Source organism: Nerophis lumbriciformis, linkage group LG09, assembly GCF_033978685.3.
Source record: "Nerophis lumbriciformis linkage group LG09, RoL_Nlum_v2.1, whole genome shotgun sequence".
Lineage (NCBI taxonomy): Eukaryota > Metazoa > Chordata > Actinopteri > Syngnathiformes > Syngnathidae > Nerophis > Nerophis lumbriciformis.
Genome location: NC_084556.2, coordinates 40890563 through 40905191, shown reverse-complemented (window position 1 = coordinate 40905191; position 14629 = coordinate 40890563). Strand labels below are relative to the sequence as shown.

General features: G+C 38.1%; 1 protein-coding gene across 6 annotated transcripts in view; it reads left to right on the top strand.

Annotated features, from left to right (window-relative positions):
- The window catches only part of gdpd5a (glycerophosphodiester phosphodiesterase domain containing 5a), a 95497-nt gene that overhangs the window by 38864 nt on the left and 42004 nt on the right, over nt 1–14629 (top strand). For all 6 annotated transcript variants that reach the window (XM_061961792.2, XM_061961793.2, XM_061961791.2 and 3 more), the window contains exons 3-6: nt 12725–12828; nt 13682–13775; nt 13861–13920; nt 13988–14086. In XM_061961792.2, coding sequence (XP_061817776.1) covers nt 12725–12828; nt 13682–13775; nt 13861–13920; nt 13988–14086 — 357 coding nt within the window. The remainder of the gene's footprint in view (nt 1–12724; nt 12829–13681; nt 13776–13860; nt 13921–13987; nt 14087–14629) is intronic.

Genomic DNA, 14629 nt, shown 5'->3' with positions numbered 1-14629 from the left:
AGTTAATGCCAGTTATCCTGTCAACCTTTCACAAGACTTCAATTTGTTAATTGAAAGTATAAACAGTATAAACACTTTTTACAGTAAACAAATGGTAAAACAGTACTAAACAATTCCATTAAAAAAAAAATTGGTGTCATTATTAACTTTCTGTCCAAGCTTGTATAATCTACTGCCTTGTTCAATTGTAAAAAATATTCTGTGCCTAAAATTCACATTTCTATCACAATTATCATACTGTAAACATGGTAAGCTAACTTCATTAAAATTAATAGTCTTGTCAATAGCATGGAATTACAATTCAAATGTAGTTTTTTTGTAAGCCTTTCAAAAGAATTCAAAATATGAAAAATTAATGAAAATTAATTTAAGCCATCAGACACTTTGAAAAGTGGCACATCACATCTCTAATGTAATCATTTTAACTTTTCAACAGAAATAGCACTGCAAAAATATTAAGGACATACTTCTGTATTTTGGTAGTTATGCTGTCAACATTTAACAAGATTTCTTCAACTTGGACTTGAAAGCATAAATAGTATAAACACTTTTAACAGTATGTCGTGCTGTGAAATACAGCCGACAGGATTGCGCACCAAACAGGAAGCAAGGCCAAAGCGCATGGTGCAAGAGAACAAAGGACTTCTTTCATTTAAGGTTTGTGATAAACCATCAAACTCATTCGTTAAAAGGACTCTATAGTAATATAAAGCAAATTTTTCTGGACATTATCATGCAAGAAAAGTTTATTTTTGGGACCGCGATCACCGCGTAATGATTTTTAAAGGTTGCATTACAAACATGTAACTGTCCCATGTGATCAGCCAGTGCGATTGGAAGTCCATGCTCAATTATTGCCTCCGTAAATAAAACTTCGGCATTTATCACATCCAAAGAATCTGTTTGGGCGACGAAAAACGTTGAAAGTTTTCCACTTGTATCGCTAGCAACGGCATTAGACTTGTGTTTTTTTGTCCCAAAGTGGTCTTTTACATCGCTAATTCCTCCGTGTCCGATCGAAAAATCTTGTCTGCACAAGGTGCAATTCGCGTAGTTTTCACCCTTTTTTTTTAATTAATGAAAAACCGTATTTTTTTATCACTGCACCCGTAACCGTTGATGAAAACCATACGAATTACGGGAAAACCGGAGTAGTTGGCAGGTGCCTCACTAATGCCTTGCATCGTCTATATTAGATATACCGGGCGGATGGCGGGCGGATGCAGTTCTGATCAAACGTTACATCGGGTGGATGGCGGATGGTTGACGACTTTCTGCTGCGGTTGCGGATGAAATATTTGCCTATCCGCGCATCTCTAGCGTGCGCACACTTTAATACAACTGAATGTTTACCTGCCTATGTTGTTTTCTGGATTTGAACGTACATCTATTTTAGTAAGAAATCCATGCAACTTTTGTTACATGAAGCCCCAGGTGTATATGAGCTGTGTTAAGAAGTGGAGTTAGGATGCATATAAATACCTCATATACATTAATGTATGGCATACACTGATGAGCATCTGGCAACAAAAACCATTAAACAAGCAAAAAAGAAATACATTAAAAAAATTATATTCTATCAATGTCTCTGTTTTCTGGCATATACATAATAAATATGGATATTTTAAACATAAGGGCCTCATTTACTAAAGGTTTGCGTGCACTAAAACACGTGCATACTTGATAGCACACACAAAGCTGATCTACTAAATGTGTGCAAAGTGGATTGCGTCTCTTAAGTTAAGAGACTAATGCCTGCAATCCATTTTGTGTCACTTTCTTCATTAATATGCAGAATATATGCTGATCATCCAAACAATCACAATACTGGGAGGAGAAGATGCCAATATATTATACAGTATGCACAAAGTGATTTATCAACACTCATCACTGTTTTGTGAGTACTATTTAACGTTTTATTTAGCACGTCTGAGAAGTATGCACAAACTGACACACACTTGATGCTCACGCTATACAGACAGACGATTGACAGAGAATCCTTCCTCATATGCATGTGTGTAAACATATTTGCATGGTCTGTCAGGAAAAAAAAAAGAAAAATTAGACATATTGTCTATACAGCAACATCATTTTATAATTTTATAGCTGAATTCTCTGTGACTTAAGGGGGAACTGCACTTTTTTTGGAGTTGTGCCTATTGTTCACAGTCATTATGAAAGACATGACGACAGATGTTATTTAATTTTTTGCATTCCAAAATATTAAATAAATGCGATCAAAAGTCGCCTTACAATGGAGCCATTAAAAAACACCCAAACACCTCCATTGAGGTTTTATATACATTATGTAAGTATATATGTAATGTAGTAACGAGTACATTTATAATACCATATAATATTTACGTATTTTGGTCATTTTAAACATACACAGTGCATTAATTAAAATAAAAACATCACATGTGCTTTTTTTTTTTCCTTCATCACTGATTATTACTCACTGCAGACTTTCTGACTGCTCATCGCTTACTGTACACTGTCTGCTGTCATTAGGATGCCGGCTGCTAAGATGTTCATATTTTCCCGTTTAGATGAAAAATTACTCATAGTCCTTTCGAAGAAGAGAATAACAACTTTTTGAATAGTTATTTATTGATTTTATTGGTGAAATAGTGGAGCGTGTATTTAATATTTAGAATACATTGGAAAAAAAATCCATCCGTCGTCATATCTTTCATAATGATTGTGAACAATAGGAAACATTCCAAAAAAGTGCAGTTCCCATTTAAGGGACTGATTAAAACTAATCAAATTAATGTGTTCTGGTGTCTGCTAGAGTTTTTTTTCAATTCCATTTGTTTTTTCACTTATACCACCGTGTTTTTCAGACTGTAGAGCGAACCTGAAAATTAGCCGCACCTACTAAATTTTAGGGAAAGCATTTTTTTTCCATATATTAGCCACACTGGACTATAAGTCCCAGATATCTGTTGCGAAATGAATTATTCACACAGGAAGATTCTGTAAATGTTTATTTGCATACCTTAATTGTTTCGAAACAGTGTCTGTAACACGGCAGTAAAAGGGCTGATCAAACAAAACAGAAATCATCGTCATGGACCCACTAGCTGGGAAAGCTAGCTCGCCAATCAGCTTAACAGACTCAATAACTCCACGGGGACGTATTGGTGAGTTTACTGCAAAATTTGTAAAACTGAAACAATGCAAAAAGAATGCCGTTGTAAGATGATAATATTAACTTAAGCGCTTGTAAACGTGTTAGCATATTAGCTAATGGTAGTAGCAGTAGTGCTGCCGATGTTTTTATCCATTTGCTCAATTCTGACAGCCGCAAAAACACTGCAAAAGTTAAATTTAGCTTTAGCAGAGGTGCTAACAGTCCCTTTCACAGACAATATATTGTTGTGCTTTTCTCTACCATTGCTAATGTTATGGTTGTTGTTACATGAAAACATTTGATATGAAGCACACTGCACCTTTTGCAAAAAAAACAGTTATATGGCAAATCTGAAAAATGGCTGTCATGATGTTTGCAATTTGTTTTCATTTACAAAAAAGAAGCTTCTGGAGTATTTAGTTAGTTCAACCATTTTATTTTTTAATGTGAAATAGCAGTGAATTGTTTCATATAATTACAATTCATTCTGGTCCTCTGATTTTCCTTTATTACTTTGTACTTTGTTTGTCCATATGCATGTTAAATGGTCTTAATGGCGCATTATGCAAGCAAATAATAAGGGGCACCGGAAGTTGGCAGACCCGTCAGCGATCCTGTTCTGTCTCCCTGTAATGTTTGTCTGATCTTGAATGGGATTGTGCTGAACATTTTAATTTCCCCTCAGGGATTAATAAAGTATTTCTGATTCTGATTCTGATTAAATACTTTTCAATATAGTCTTTAAAAAGTCCTAAAAAGTCTTAAATGTGACTTGTTGAAAGCTGCAGAGACCCTGAAGAAAACACCTTCGCAGTGTATTTGCCTGTTTTTTTTAAAACTTTTTTTATGGCTGTCTGTAAAGAAAAATCCAGAAATTAGCCGCACCATCTCTTAAACCGCACTGTACAAAGTGTTGGAACAAGTAGTGGCTTATAGTCCGGAATGTATGGTATGGTATGTATTATTAGCGTATCTCCTATATGAAAAAACTTCTTTACGTATGCTTTTTTTTGGCGTCTTGAGCACAGTAAGCACTGAATCTAAAAGGAAAAAAAAAGTGGATTCCGTTGAAGATGCATTTTGGACTGGGTCTAAAATGCCCATAAAAGTGGTGGATGTCCCCTTCATGTTTGAAAACAGCTAACGCCATGGGTAGGAGCATGATAAAATTAAAGTGCAGTAAATGGTCGAGTGTTTCTGTGATTCCCCATATAGTACACGCAAAATCCTCAATCAAAATAAGACGGTCTGCGCCACCTTTGAATGGTACACAAAGTGTTAGTAGACCACACGCAACATGCCAACTAATAGTATACGCAATTTTATAGATTGCACACGCTGTTTAGCTCGCGGTATTAGGATCTTAGTAAAAAGGAGGCCCTCGTGTAACAAGAGTTGTGTGGATTTCCCACAAAAAAATAGACATACAGTCAAATCCAGAAAACACTACGCAAATAAAAAATCAGATGTATTAAACATTTATTTGGTACATCGCAATCAACGTGGAGTTTTCTTTGCATTGCACGCCCAGACCGCGCCCACAATAACTTATTGGTATCGCTGCGACAAACGTTTTTATCATCGGCGTGTATCAAGTTTAAAAGAGCGTCTTAAAGCGAAATAAATACTCGAGGATGGTGTCGCTAGCATGAATGCAGACCACAAGCAGAGGAGAACGCTACGCTGACAGTTTACCTGCTTCAATGTTGTCAACAAAAGTAGCACAGTTAAGTCAAACATATGCCTTTGCTAAACAGACAGCCACCGCATGCAGGACACTTAACATCTGTGAAGACCAAGTCCTGCAAGAAGATGCTTTGGAGAGGCACAATTACCGGTACAGCAAGGATAAACAAACTGTACTACACAAACAAGAGCATCAAGTTGCACCTACTGGCTGAATGTGAATATATTTTGCTTACTGGAAAACATTGGACATCTGTAGGTAATCACAACGAGCTGGGGTCGCATTGTACCAAAAAAAGAGATCAGCATTGTCATCTGAAAAAAGGTAAACAAGCTTGTTTGTTTAAAAAAAGTGGTTAAACAAAAGAAGAGTAAATGCATACCGTATTTCCTTGAATTGGCGCCGGGGCGGTAATTAATTTGAAACCTCTTCTCACTCCGGCGCTTACCAAAGGCTAGCGGTAAAGGCAAGCATGCGCTAATTATTTTAAAACCTCTTCTCACTCCGGCACTTACCAAAGGCATGCGATAAATTTAGGCCTGCGCTTATAAATTTGAGTGTGATGTAAGCATACCATCATGAAAAGCACATTTAATAAAAAAAGTTATTATGGTCTTACCTTTACTTATAAATGAAGTCCATGCGCAGCTCCTTCTGACCAAAAGCATCGATAACTTGTTTATAGAAGTCTTCCTTATCTTTCTTCAGTTTTAAAAGTCTCTCTGTCTCGATGGAGATCTTCCTTTAATTATTACCTCCTGCTTCGATTGAAAGTCCAGTTTAGAAAACTGTTTTATTTTAGATATGTAATCCTCCATGTTAAAAGTGCAAGCGAGAGGAAAAAATAAGCGATCGCTACTAACTGTTGCTGCTTGTTGTCACTTCTTCTGCAGCCGAGTAGTCGCAAGAAGGATCACTAGCGCCCTCTACCACCAGGAGGCGGGAGTCATTTAATGACTCATATTTGACACACGCAGCTACGGTATATTAATAAAACATAGCTGCTTACTGTTCTTTTTAGCATATTCAATAGCTTGGACCTTAAATCCTACTGAATAGCTCTTAATCTTCTTCCCTTTATGCGATTTTAAATTATTGAAATCAGCCTCCTCCATTTTGAAAATGATGACAGGTGAAGTGTCACTCATGACGTGACGAGTTTGACCCGGCGGAAATTCTTGACATATGCTAATTATTTAGCGAAACGAGTTTGACCCGGTGGAAATTCTAGACATGCGCTAATAAAAATAATATTTTGCGAAACGAGTTTGACCCGGCGTTAATCCTGAGCCGGCGGTAATGTTAAGCATGCGCTAATTATTTTGCGAAACGAGTTTGACCCGGCGGTAATTCTAGGCAGGCGCATACTATATACCCCGCGGCAATTCAAGGAAATACGGTATTTAAATGGTGCACTGTGTTAAGTTGTTTTTGAGTGCATTTACTATATTGTTGATTAGTAACTGTACCTTGTTTGCAAGATTATTGCAAATACTTTCAAAGTGTGCACTTAATTCTCACTATACTTACTGTCACCAAGTTTTGAAAAAATCAATGACTTGCAGTTCAGTAAAACATTTAAAAAACATTCCTGTATGACCTTCTGACTACCAAATATCATTTGTAACAAAATATTGGGGTCTTTTCTTGAGCAAATTTTATTTATGCAAGCAAATAAAAACCCATGATTAATCACAGTTCAAGAGTGTGATTGATCTGATTTTAAAAAATTATAAATTGACAGCCCTAATTCAAACATGCCAGCACTATAAAAAAGGATAGGAAAGACTTTGACTCTTGTTTGATTACTCAAGAGTATCGCAGCCTTCCATGGTCCCTGGTCTTGCCACCAGCTTCTGCTGCTGCTCGCTGAAGTGACAAACACATTGTTACAGCAATAGGTGGTAAAATACATAAATGAATAGACGTCCTCAAAAACAATAATACGAATATGAAAAGTGAATTGTGTGTCCTTGCTTCGAACCTTTTGCATTGTTGAGAGCAAATGTTGGCAAAGCCCGAATGACCACTTCTGTGTGTCGCCAAAGTATTCACAGCCTGTAGAAATATGCGTACAACAGATATAAAGTTGGCGTGAGGCAGCGCACATTTCCACGTCAAGCTCAGTCTTGATACATTTCATATTTGCCGTGAAAAAGGGTGTACGGCAGGTTTTTGTGCGTTAGCAAGGTAATTACAGGAGGCCCCTGGCCCTTAGTGTCATATCATCTTTGCCTGAGCACGCCCTCCTCTTTTTAGAGTATGCATTGTTGGGGCTCTAGCACCAGGATTCAGACTTGATCTGATCAATATAAGTCAACGGTCAATAGATTTCTCATGACTTCATTTATTTGGTGGACAAGGTGACTCCACGACTGACGGCTGGTAGACCAGAACACTCTGGTGGCATGTTTACATTGGCTGTGGTCCTGATGACTTGTCCTTCTTCTGTTAAGCAATACGTTTTAGACTTCCCTTTACTCACATCATTATCTCCCAGCCTCTTACAGTATATAAGCTTGTGGAAGAGTTGAGGCCTGGTGAGTGGGCAAAGCTGATCAATGCTCAGCAGGATGTGTTGAGTGGCCTCTCATTGTCTTGGCCTCCTCTCACACGGCATTAACTCCTCATCCTGTTATCTACTGAGGAAGCCAATCGTTTGAGTGTCGCACAAGCTCTTTTTCATACCTTTGCCCCACATGTCAACTCATATTTTAACTGGCAATAATAGTATCAAATTGGAACTTTTAAAGGGGAACATTATCACCAGACCTATGTAAGCGTCAATATATACCTTGATGTTGCAGAAAAAAGACCATATATTTTTTTAACCGATTTCCGAACTCTAAATGGGTGAATTTTGGCGAATTAAACGCCTTTCTATTATTCGCTCTCGGAGCGATGACGTCACAACGTGACGTCACATCGGGAAGCAATCCGCCATTTTCTCACTTTCGTCGGTGTGTTGTCGGAGGGTGTAACAACACGAACAGGGACGGATTCAAGTTGCACCAGTGGCCCAAAGATGCGAAAGTGGCAAGAAATTGGACGAAATTTGTTCAAAATACGAGGCTGTGGGGAAAGCCGACGAAATGGTCAGTCGTTTGTTCCGCACACTTTACAGACGAAAGCTATGCTACGACAGAGATGGCAAGAATGTGTGGATATCCTGCGACACTCAAAGCAGATGTATTTCCAACGATAAAGACCCTAGCTTCCCTGGCCTGCTGACATCAACTCCAAAACTGGACAGATCAGCTTTCAGGAAAAGAGAGCGGATGAGGGTATGCCTACAGAATATATTAATTAATGAAAACTTTATTCATTACTCGCGGTTTTACGTAAATTATTATACATAAACTGTGTTTACCAATAATTTAGCTTAAAAACATTTTTTTTTTTCAATCATTCAAGTAGTCTTGTGTAATGCAGTATATTGTGTCTATTTAGGTATGGTTAACCTGAGTGCTGAAATCGTGGAAAAATATATGTTCCTAACGCGCCTGCTATGGGCTGTCTGCACTCTCAAAGTGCATGTTGTTGCCAAATGTATTTCATATGCTGTAAACCTAGTTCATAGTTGTTAGTTTCCTTTAATGCCAAACAAACACATACCAATCGTTGGTTAGAAGGCGATAGCCGAATTCGTCCTCGCTTTCTCCCGTGTCGCTGGCTGTCGTGTCGTTTTCGTCGGTTTTGTCGGTTTCGCTTGCATACGGTTCAAACCGATATGGCTCAATAGCTTCAGTTTCTTCTTCAATTTCGTTTTCGCTACCTGCCTCCACACTACAACCATCCGTTTCAATACATGCGTAATCTTTTGAATCGCTTAAGCTGCTGAAATCCGAGTCTGAATCCGAGCTAATGTCGCTATGCCTTGCTGTTCTATCCGCCATGTTTGTTTGTATTGGCATCACTGTGTGACATCACCGGAAAATGGATGGGTGTATATAACGATGGTTAAAATCAGGCACTTTGAAGCTTTTTTTTAGGGATATTGCGTGATGGGTAAAATTTTGAAAAAAACTTTGAAAAATAAAATAAGCCACTGGGAACTGATTTTTAATGGTTTTAACCCTTCTGAAATTGTGATAATGTTCCCCTTTAAAAACGGCGCCAGTGCTTATACAGAGCCCTCCTTGGTATTTGGAAAATCAAACTGAATGATAACTAAGTAAAACATTCCCAAATAAGTAATTAAGTCCACAACAAATTGTCATAATTATTGCAGCAATACAGAACATATAGAGAGATGTGCAAAAAAATTACTTGTAATGTCGATTTCTCATAATTACGGGTGTTGATTGCATCTCGCTCTCTGTAACCATCAATTGTATATCATGAGAAAGTGTTGTTGTTCTGACTACTGGCTTATAGCGACTGCTTTTTTTCATCTGGTTGCACCATTCTCAAAAGTTTACATACACTTGTAAAGAACATAATGTCATGGCTGTCTTGAGTTTCCAATAATTTCTACAACTCTTATTTTTTTGTGATGGAATGATTGGAGCACATACTTGTTTGTCACAAAAAACATTCATGAAGTTTGCTTCTATTATGAATTTATTATAGGTCTACTGAAAATGTGACCAAATCTGCTGGGTCAAAAGTATACATACAGCAATGTTAATATTTGATTATATGTCCCTTGGCAAGTTTCACTGCAATAAGGTGCTTTTGCTAGCCATCCACAGGCTTCTGGCAAGCTTCTGGTTGAGTTTTTGACCACTCCTCTTGACAAAATTTGTGCAGTTCAGCTAAATTTGTTGGTTTTCTGACATGGACTTGTTTCTTCAGCTTTGTTCACACATTTAAGTCAGGACTTTGGGAAGGCCATTCTAAAACCTTAATTCTAGCCTGATTTAGCCATTCCTTTACCACTTTTGACGTGTGTTTGGGGTCATTGTCCTGTTGGAACACCCAACTGAGCCCAAGACCCAACCTCCGGGCTGATGATTTGAGGTTGTCCTGAAGAATTTGGAGGTAATCCTCCTTTTTCATTGTCCCATTTACTCTCTGTAAAGCACCAGTTCCATTGGCAGCAAAACAGGCCCAGAGCATAATACTACCACCACCATGCTTGACGGTTGGAATGGTAATCCTGGGATTAAAGGCCTCACCTTTTCTACTCCAAACATATTGCTGGGTATTGTGGCCAAACAGCTCAGTTTTTGTTTCATCTGACATCACATGAACAAAGATAAGACCTTCTGGAGGGAAGTTCTGTAACAAGAGTTGCGTGGATTTCGTACTAAAAATAGACATATGTTTATATCCAGAAAAGTTTGTACACAAGTAAAAATCCAAGCACATTTCTTTGTGGTTAGAGTGTCCGCCCTGACATCGGTAGGTCGTGAGTTCAAACCCCGGCCGATTCATACCAAAGACTATAAAAATGGGACCCATTACCTCCCTGCTTGACACTCAGCATCAAGGGTTGGAATTGGGGGTTAAATCACCAAAAATGATTCCCGGACTTGGCCACTGCTGCTGCTCACCGCTCCCCTCACCTCCCAGGGGGTGATCAAGGTTGATGGGTCAAATGCAGAGAATAATGTCGCCACACCTCGTGTGTGTGTGACATCCATGGGTACTTTAACTTAACTTTTAAACAACATGAAATTGATCTCAGGAGTTTACTTGGCATGGCACACCCAGACCATGCCCAGGTTACGCCCCCTTATAAATACGCAAATCATCACAGTTGCGGGGGGTACTGGTGCCTATCCCAGCTGCACTCGGGCGGAAGGCGGGGTACACCCTGGACAAGTCGCCATCTCATCGCAGGGCCAACACAGATAGACAGAAAACATTCACACTCACACTCACACACTGGGGCCAATTTCCAAAATTAACCAGCAATATGCGGTTCTACTGTACAACACAAGCATGTGCATGCGCACACACAACAGCGCCTTTCCTCGCCTCGGAGCCAGATGATGATTGTCAAGTAACTACCATCATGTGTACATGGATAAAGGCTGTAGAATTAATATTATCAGGAAATTATCACAGACACTTCAATTCGTAAATCGCTTTGCATCAGTCAAAAATATCAAACAGCCACAATGTGTTGATTTTCCACCATGCTTTGTAGTGGTAATACATGGGTGTAACTATAACATGTGTTAGATGTTTTTTTATAATGTCCACACGGTTCAGTGAACACGTTACTTTGTGTGGAACATGTGCGTTGACTTAATATGTTGTTTTTATTTATTCGCACAATAGGTGAGAAAAGTTGTCTGTATTGCTACATATACATATACTGTATGCTCAGACTATATTAAAGCAACACACAAAGTCATTGAACAGTTGTCCCCAAACTACGCCCCGCGGGTTTTGTCCGGCCTGCCAGCGTTTATAGTCTGGCCCCCGGGACGACTCAAGTTAAAAAATATATGTACATATTTTAAAATCTTTCCTATTTGTGTACAGATTTACTTTACAAAAGAGAAGTTCGGGATACTTCTCTTGTTGCCTTATTTGTATTTTATTAAATGTAGGACATATTGAGTGTTTGGCGCAGCCGGACCGGAGCAGGAGGGGATATATATATATATATATATCAATATATATATATATATATATATATATATATATATATATATATATATATATATATATATATATATATCAATATATATATATATATATATATATATATATATATATATATATATATATATATATATATATATAAATATATAAATATATGTATAGATATATCGGTATAAAGTACTGAGAAAAGACTCATGTTGATACTAATAGGGAATAAAAACACACATGTTTGTTTTTAAATATAGGTTTTAGCCATTTTATTTCATGGTGATGTTAGTGATCTTAAAACACTTTAAAAAAACTTTTCAATAAAGTAGTTGTCAAAACGTGGACTTTGGTGTTGTTTTCCCGGAATGCAAAGGAAAGTTGGCGTGGGCAAGGCGTCAATGTGAGTACATATTTATTAATAACACTAACAAACTACAAAAAAGGAAGCAAACAAAAGGGGCACACAATGGCGGAGAACAAACTTGGCTAATGATACAAAACTAGAGAGACTATGAACATGAAAACGAAAACACTTACTGTGGCGTGAAACAGCATGAAAACTATGATAAACAAGAATCGCATGGGTAGCAGAGGTAGTATGGATGGATAGGATAGATAGATAGGATAGTATGAAAGGATAATGTCACCAGGACGAACAACAGAAACAAACAGGCTTAAATAGCAGTGACATGATCAGTGAAAACAGGTGCGTGACTCAAAACGTGAAACAGGTGCGTGACATGACAGGTGAAAACTAATGGGTTGTTATGGTGACAAAACAAACAAAAGTGCACAAAGAGTCCAAAAACAAAACCGAACATGACTAAAACAAAACATGATCATACAGACATGACAGTAGTGAATTTAAAAGTTCATGGTTCGTTTTTTTTATTTTTTTTATGGTGGTATCGAGTAAGTATCGAGAATCGTGGAAACACTGCCAACCGAGGAGAATGACACAATGGCTGTTGGGCCAATCAGATTCCAGGATGGCACACAGTGGTCTGGTTGGTCCCCACTAGCCAATGATGTGCTGTGTGCAAGCTCATGTTCGCAAAATAGCTTTAGCTGGCAACGTTGCGATGTACTTTAAAATAATATAACAAAGTAATAGAAACACATCTTCACAAATTTGCACCGAGACCGTAATAGTTTTTGTGAGGGCACCCTGTATATCGTTATCGCAAGAGGCTTCAATATTTATTGCAATTTTTTGGGGCCATCCACACAAACAAATATCTTTAGGGAAAAAAAAGCAAGTTTAAAAATCATAACATTTTTCCCTATATTGTTCTTAGAGATTTTTTTTAAAATTTGTGTGCAAAACCCCATGATCGATCTTCTTTTTACAGTGGGAATGCTCGTGGTTTGCCATACTGTGCTGCTCCTTTTTTCTGCTTCTCTTTTGGGCCTACTTCTGGTTGGTGGCTCAAAATGACTTTAATGAGTTCAACTGGTGAGTCTATGTTTACGGGTGTGTGTGTATTTGTGTTTGTGCGTGCGTGCGTGCGTGCTTGTGTATGTGTGCGCGTGTGTGAGTCATCTATCGATAAGTTTGTTCGTGTAATTAGATAAAACACAATGTATAGCCTCAATGTGAATTTTAGGGAAAATTGTTGAAATAACCAAAACATTTTTGGTTGCCTTAACCTTCATTATTTTTGGAAACTATGTAGGCCTATTTAAGGTTTCTGGCACTCCATGCGCTCCGGAATGTATACACTTATATTAGCTAAAATAGTATAAATCTATATATTTTTTCTAATCAAATTAATCGAACAATTGTTGCAGCCCCACATGAACCTAAATATAGAAACTGCTACAATCACATAAGTGCTGCAGGATCAAACACAATTGGAAAATCCAATAACACATATTCTACACAATTAAACTTCATGAGAGAAATTCTGCAAGTTACGGAACAAAATGCAGGTTAGTCAGGCTACCAGGTGAAACATGAGGGATGTCCGTCTTTAAAGACTTAAGAGGTACTATTTACAGTATTATATAGCAACAGATTTGTAATAAATATAATGGATAGGATTTATATGAAATTTTTTTGTATTTCAGATGCCCAAAGTGCTTGACAGTGAAATACATCTATTCACTTCTCAGTCAAACATTAGTAACCTGGTTTAGAACTTAGTCTTTTGAGTTTTTTTTTTTATTTGACACATTACGCCCCAAAATTCACAATGTGTATTTTCAGGTAAAGAAGTCTACTTTTAAAGGGAAAGACACAGTTTGTGTTAGTGTACGGTACCGCTCATACTGTAACTCTACTGTACTCTGACCTGTTCAAACTGCAGGTCTGTATATAACCGCTCTGGAGAATGGAGGGACGAGACCATCCCCATACTGGCATCCACCATTGTGGGATTCAGCTATATTTCAGTCTTGATGGTAAAATTTTTTTTTCATTGGAGCACAATATACCAGTAATTGGAGAGTATCAATAATAAACTCTGTTTTTTTTTTTTTTAATTAGATCTTGGCACTTTTCCACATATCATTGGGCCAACAGTTAAATCTCTACTGGCTGCACAAGGTGTAGTGCTGAACATTGTTTGTTTTTTGTCCAAAGACATCATGTTCTTATGCTCTCCATTTCACAGATTGGAGTGCTGGCCACGCTGCTCACGACTATCTCTGGTGTTGTCTCTGTTGAGGACATATGGGGCGAGGAGTGGGATGTCCTGCTAGTGTCCCTGCATGTGAGTTCACACTACAAAACCATTGACTGGGTCTATAAAGTCTGCACAGTAAATACTTTAAGGTCAGGAAAAATGTGTGTTATAGTGCCTTCTTAGAAGTCAAAATGCAGGCTCCAGTGCCCTTTTGGTGGAACCTAAATTTGCTAAAGTGCCCTCTTAGAAGACAACATGTGTGCTAAATGTCCCTCTTGGGAGACAAAACATGCACCAAAGTGCCCTATTGGGAGAGTCAAAACACGCTAAAGTGCCCACTGCCCTCCCATGAATCAAAAAGTTCTCTCTTGGGCGCTAAAACTCACTAAATTGACCTCTTGAAAGCCAAAACATATATATCACTATCAGCGTGTTAGAATTGTCACGTACTTGCATTGCTGTGATCGTTGTGAACCCAAGATGCAGGAGACAGAATGGTGACGTGCAGGTAAGACAATTGTTTAATTATATTTAACACAGGATGAGTAGTCATGCACACAGAATGCAGCTAACAGTAACAGAAACAATCCTTGAGCCCTAACGAAAGGGCGAGGCAGGCATCGATAGAAG